The following is a 5,870-nucleotide window of genomic DNA, read 5'->3' on the forward strand; positions in this document are numbered from 1 at the left end:
CCCACATTTATGAATGGGCACTGAATGTGTAAATGGCACCTGGCATCGCTGAGCAGAACTCACTCCGCATTTATGAATGGGCACTGGATTTGTGAATGGGGCATGGCATCACTGAGCAGAACACATCTCACATTTATGAATGGGCACTGGATTTGTGAATGGCACGTGGCATCGCTGAGCAGAACTCACTCCGCATTTATGAATGGGCACTGGAATTGTGAATGGTGCCTGGCATCGCTGAGCAGAACTCACTCCGCATTTATGAATGGGCACTGGATTTGTGAATGGTGCCTGGCATCGCTGAGCAGAACAGAAGCACAACTCTCCATTTCAGGACCAAAGTGCTCCAAAAAACCCAGAATGCTCTGAAATTCCGGAACAGACACTGAGAGAGGGGGAATCTGCGGCTCCAGGAGGAATTCTGGCGCATTCCTCCCCAAAGAGACTTTGAGAAGAATCTATCCTTCTCCTGGAGAGGGTGGAACGTGACTTGGATCGCTTTGGGAAACACTGCAATGGGTTGAAGTGGAGAGTTTGGGGTTTTTGGGGCATGCAACCATCGGAAGAGCTGTTTCTGAAGGCGGTCGTACTGCAGTACCCCCAAGAAATACAGAGAGGCGACCGCGTGAGATTCCCGTCACCTTTGCAGCGAACCCAAAGAAACCAAGGTGGCTTTAGAAACAGCCTTTAATTAAGCACGCTAATGAACAAACCGTTCGGTGGTCCCTTATAAAAGCCTCTTGTCCTTTACGGGTGACGGGCGTTTGTGGGGATCCTCACCCCGCAGCGCGATGTCTCCCGTTGGAGGGATTCCCTCCGCTCCTGTGCTCAGAAAACGAGCAACGCCGACGCCTCAAATGGAGGAGTCCACCGTGAAGTGCCCGTTCGGAGACAGCGTCCCGCGGTCGGCAGCGTTCAGCTTCACCGCCGTGGGGGTGTATTTGGGGTTCCGATAACAGACGGAGCAGAGGATCCTCCGGAACGTGCTCCGCATCTCGTTGTCCCGATAAGAGTAGACGATGGCGTTGATCAACGAGTTGATCTCGGCCAACAGGAGGACGTATTTCTCCACGGCCAGAACGTTGCAGCTCTTGCAACCCAGCCCGTCCAACAGCAGCACCACTTGCCCGGGGGTCCAGCAGATCACGAAGGCGCCTGCAGAGAGACGGCCCCTCGTTAGGGGAAAGCTGGGTTCCTGCCTCACTTCCCGTGGGGTGTTGGGTGGAATCAAAGCATTTTAGGTTTGGGAAAAAGAGATGAATGGGGAAAGGCAGCGTCAGGCTTCACCCAGGGGGTGATGGATGGGATCGTTGTGTTTTAGGGTGGGCGAAAAGAGAGAAATGGGGAAAATATGGCTTCCTGCCCCACTCTCCATAGGGATGCTTGGTGGAATCAAGGCGTTTTAGGGTGGGGGGAAAGAGTGAAATGGGGAAACACGGCTTCCAGCCTTACCCAGGTGCTCCCAATAGGGATGTTCAATGGGATCACTGTGTTTTAGGGTGGGGGACAAAGAGGCTAAAAGGGGAAAAACACTGTTTCCCTCTACATTTTTTTTCTCTGTGTTGGGTGGAAATGGGAGAACTCAACAACAAATGCGGAGCAATGAGGCATTGGTGGTCCCCTCCCACCTCTCCCAAATCACGGTCACTGGAAACAATTTCCAGGAGCAAATTAGGAGGCACTGCCACATTCTGATACGGTGTCTCCTTCAGCACAACGCGTCCCCTCCTGCCCCATAGATCTGTGGGTTCAGTCCTCACCAGATCCCTTCCTTCCCCATAGATCTGTGGGTTTGCTCCTCACCAGATCCCCTCCTTCCCCATCGATCTGTGGGTTCGCTCCTCAGCAGATCCCCTCCCCACGACGCCCAGGGGAACGAAAGGAATAGCACTGCAACCCCACAACCCCAGAGGGAACAGAGGGAACGTTGTAGTGACCCCACAACCCCTGGGGGAAATGAAGGAGCATTGGAGCAACCCCACAACCCTGGAGGGAACGTCAGGACCCCAGCCAGCGACCCCCAACTCACCAAGGATGATGGTGACCGTCTTGACGAGGCCGACCACGGTCTCCCTGTAGCGCGGGTGGAAGGAGGTGTGCGCCGACATCCGCCCCATCTTCCGCTTGACGTAGATGAAGATGTGGGCGTAGACCACCGCCATGAGGAGGAAGACGAGGAGGTTGGAGATGGCCCAGAAAGTCAGGTAGCTGCGGCTGTAGAGCGGGGCCATTCTGGAGCACTCCTCCAGGGCGCAGAGGCAGTGCCAGCCGTAGGACGGGATCAGCCCCAGCAGCAGAGCCATCACCCAGATGCATAAAATCAAGATCATGACGCGCTGGTTGGACATCTTGCTGTGCAGCTGCATGGTCAGCACCGTCTGGTGCCTCTCCACCGCGATGGCCAAGAGGTTGACCACCGAAGCGGTCAGGCTGGTGTCCAGGAGGCTCTGACGGATGAACCAGGTCTTCAGGGAGAGCTCGGCTGTCCTTGGCCCCGTGTGGAACATGAGGAACATGTAAGCGATGCCGGCGAAGAGGTCGGCGGCTGCCAGGTTGCCCAGGAGGTAGTAGATGGGGTAATGGAAACGGCGGTTGATGATGATGGCGGCGATGACCAGGAGGTTGGTGAGGAGGACGATGACGCTGACGGTCAGGCCCAGGGCCACCACCAGGACGTCCTTGGTCCTCCAGTAGGAGGTGAGCTCCTTCCGGCTGTTGTTGTAGAAGAAACCCACCGACTCGTTGTAGAAACAGTGCTTCATGGCCGCAGCCCTGAAAGGAGGGGGGAGAGGGAGGTGAGAGGTGACGCAGGCACGGGTAGGGTGTTGTTGGAGGATGTGGAGAGGTGAGAGAAAGGTAAGGAGTGAGGGTGGGGTCCTGAAAGGTCATAGAAATATGAAAAGATTGAGTGGGAGGTGTCCTGAAGGACCGTAGAACTATGGAATGGGTTGGAAGGGTCCTTAAGGGTCATAGAAGCGTAGAATGGGTTGGGTTGGAAGGGTCCTTTACAATCATAGAAACATTGAATGGTTGGGTTGGAGGGGTCCTGAAAGGTCAGAGAAATTTAGAATGGGTTGGAAGGGTCCTTTACAATCATAGAAACATTGAATGATTGGATTGGAGGGGTCCTGAAAGGTCAGAGAAATTTAGAATGGGTTGGAAGGGTCCTTTACAATCATAGAAACATTGAATGATTGGATTGGAGGGGTCCTGAAAGGTCAGAGAACTTTAGAATGGGTTGGAGGGGTCCTTATCCTTTAGATATAGCGTTTAAAGGTCACAAAACCATGGGATCACAGCACGGTTGGGTTGGAACGACCTCATACCCCCCTGAGCCCCATCGCTGCTATGGGCCGGGTGCCCCCCACCAGCTCAGGCTGCCCCAGGCCCCATCCATGGCCTCAGGAACCTCCAGGGATGGGGTACCCACCACACCGCACAGCAGGGCCGGCACCTCCAAGTACAGAATTTCCTCCTCATTAGCACAGCACCTTTGTCACAGACAGAGATGGGGAGGGCAGGGGGGAATAGAGCAATGCACCCAGAAACGACCCCACAAAGAACCCCAGAAAGAACCCCCCCCCAGGGAGGAAACCACATTCTGCAACAGCACGGCGTGTCTCCTACGGCCGAATCTCCAGAGCCGCATTTCAAGGTCACGGCAGAACCTTGAGCGCTCGGGGAGACGTCCGCCAAATCTGATCCGGGACTCTCCCCCCTCCCGTCGCACGAGAACGACGGCAGACACAACTATTTCTGTTGTCCCAGTGCTCCCAGTGCAGAACTGGGGAAACAAACTGGCCACAAAGCACGTGTGTCGGTCTGCTGCTGAATGACAGCCGCGAGCAACGCGGTGGGAGTTCACAGCTGCCGCAGTCCCCCGGGATTTTTGCTTTGGGTTCTATGAGCACTTCTTGTTTTTGCTGAGCAGTGCGACGTGGAGAGGTTGTGGGATTGTTGTGATGGGAATGATTGTAGTATTGTGGAACCAAAGAACTGTAGAATCACAGAGTTCCAGAACCTCAGAGCTTTAGAACCTCAGAGTCATTGAATCACAGAACTGTGGGATTGTAGAACTGTGGAACCTCAGAACCACGGAACCTCACAGAATCACAAAGTCACTTCCAGCCCCCCACAATTCCAGCGCCTCATACCTCCAAGGGGCAACCCATGAGCTCTCCATCCCTCCCTTCCCGGTCTGCAACGGGGCTGTCATCCAAAACCCATTATATTTGGGGGGAAGATTTGACAGGGGAAAGGTGTGGAAGTCTCACGACTCGGAGGATATCCCGAGTCAGAGCGGAACCATAAGGATGACAGAGGCCAACTCCTGGGAAGAAGGCTTTCCACTTTTCTTTGAGGCATGGGGAGCTGCTGGGAGCAAAACCAGGTGTTTTTCAGGAGCATAACGATAAAGGTTTATTTTCCAAAGGCTGCTCACAGCTCTGGTCATTTCCCTTCCTGTCCTACAGACACCTAAATGCGAAGCGACGCGTGACACAGAGAGTTCTGCAAATCATAGAGAAGATCAGGGTGGAGGGGACATGGAAAGGCCATCAGGTCCCACCCCCTGGCGCTGAACAGGGACACAGTTCCTTCAACCTCATTTCTATGGTCTTATGACTCTAAGGATGACCTGTAAGGACCCCTCCACCCCAACGACTCCCTGATTCCATGGTTGACCTATAAGGACCCATCCAAGTCAGCCATTCCCTGACTGATCTGTAAGGATCCTTCCACCCCACTGTAACCATCCCCTAGTTGACCTGTAAGGACCCATCCAACTCAGCCATTCCCTGACTGACCTGTAAGGACCCTTCCACCCCACCCCAAACATTCCCTGCTTGACCTTTAAGGACCCTTCCACCTCAACCATTCCCTGGTTCCAAGGGTGACCTGTGAGGACCCAACCATTCCCTGACTGATCTGTAAGGAACCTTCCATCCCCCCCCAGCCACTCCCTGGTTGACCTGTAAGGACCCTTCCAACCCAGCCATTCCTTTATTGATCTGTAAGGACTCTTTGAACTCAACCGCTCCCTGGTTGACCTGTCAGGACCCTCCCATCCCTCCCCACAGAACATTTTAATCCCCCTGATCCCAGCACAGACTCCCGCAGTCCCAACGAAACCGTCCTCTGCTCCTCTGGCAGCGCACTCCGCATTCCCGGACGCTGCAGCTCTCGGCCCAGCTCGTTAGCAGCAGGGAGGTGAGGTCATTAATCAGGCTCGTTATCGCCCGCACCCAGCGCAGAGTTGCGCAAACAACGCAGTCAGGTTTGGCGCTGCGCTGAACTTTTAATCTCCGCTGGGAAAAGGGGAGAGAGGGGCACGTATATACTGGGAAAAGGGGAGAGAGGGGCACGTATATACTGGGAAAAGGGGAGAGACACATACTGGGAAGAGGTCATTGGGCCGTTTGGGAGACCAGCGTTGGTCCAACAACTCAGCAAAAGGATTAAAAACAAAACCACCACCACCAACAACAACAAAAAACCCCAACGAGTGTTTTCTGCTGAGATCTCGTGCGGAGATTTGGCAGAATACCCCCAGCAGGAATTTGGGCTGGAGAAGCAGAAAGGAAAGGATGAGGGAGGAAGGGAGGAAGGCTCCGGGTCGGGATGAGCGCTGTGAATCACAGCGGGACGAGCAGCGATCGCGTTGCGGTCGGGGAGAGGTGGAATCCACGAGAGGTGGAATTTGGGAGAGGCCGCTCTGACAGCAAAACAGCTTCAAACTCTCAGCTCCCAACAAGGGCTTTAAAAACAAAACCCCAAACAGGACCGCAAACCGCTGCTGAAGTCGGAACAGTCACTTGCAGTTACACACATGGATGCCCAGGGAGGAAGGGACTGCAGTGGCACCAGGGCTC

The 5,870-nt window shown here is 54.5% G+C and overlaps 1 protein-coding gene across 1 annotated transcript in view; it reads right to left on the reverse strand.

The window, feature by feature from the left end:
• Positions 1 to 626: 626 nt before the first annotated feature.
• Positions 627 to 5,870, reverse strand: part of LPAR2 (lysophosphatidic acid receptor 2) — a 7,373-nt gene continuing 2,129 nt past the window's right edge. Inside the window, exons 2-3 of the mRNA XM_021382737.1 lie at positions 2,030 to 2,772; positions 627 to 1,155 (exon numbers count right to left, since the gene is read on the reverse strand). Of these exons, the coding sequence (XP_021238412.1) occupies positions 854 to 1,155; positions 2,030 to 2,762 (1,035 nt within the window). The 5' untranslated portion in view covers positions 2,763 to 2,772 and the 3' untranslated portion in view covers positions 627 to 853. The remainder of the gene's footprint in view (positions 1,156 to 2,029; positions 2,773 to 5,870) is intronic.

Source organism: Numida meleagris, unplaced genomic scaffold (assembly GCF_002078875.1).
Source record: "Numida meleagris isolate 19003 breed g44 Domestic line unplaced genomic scaffold, NumMel1.0 unplaced_Scaffold283, whole genome shotgun sequence".
In the NCBI taxonomy this organism is placed as follows: domain Eukaryota; kingdom Metazoa; phylum Chordata; class Aves; order Galliformes; family Numididae; genus Numida; species Numida meleagris.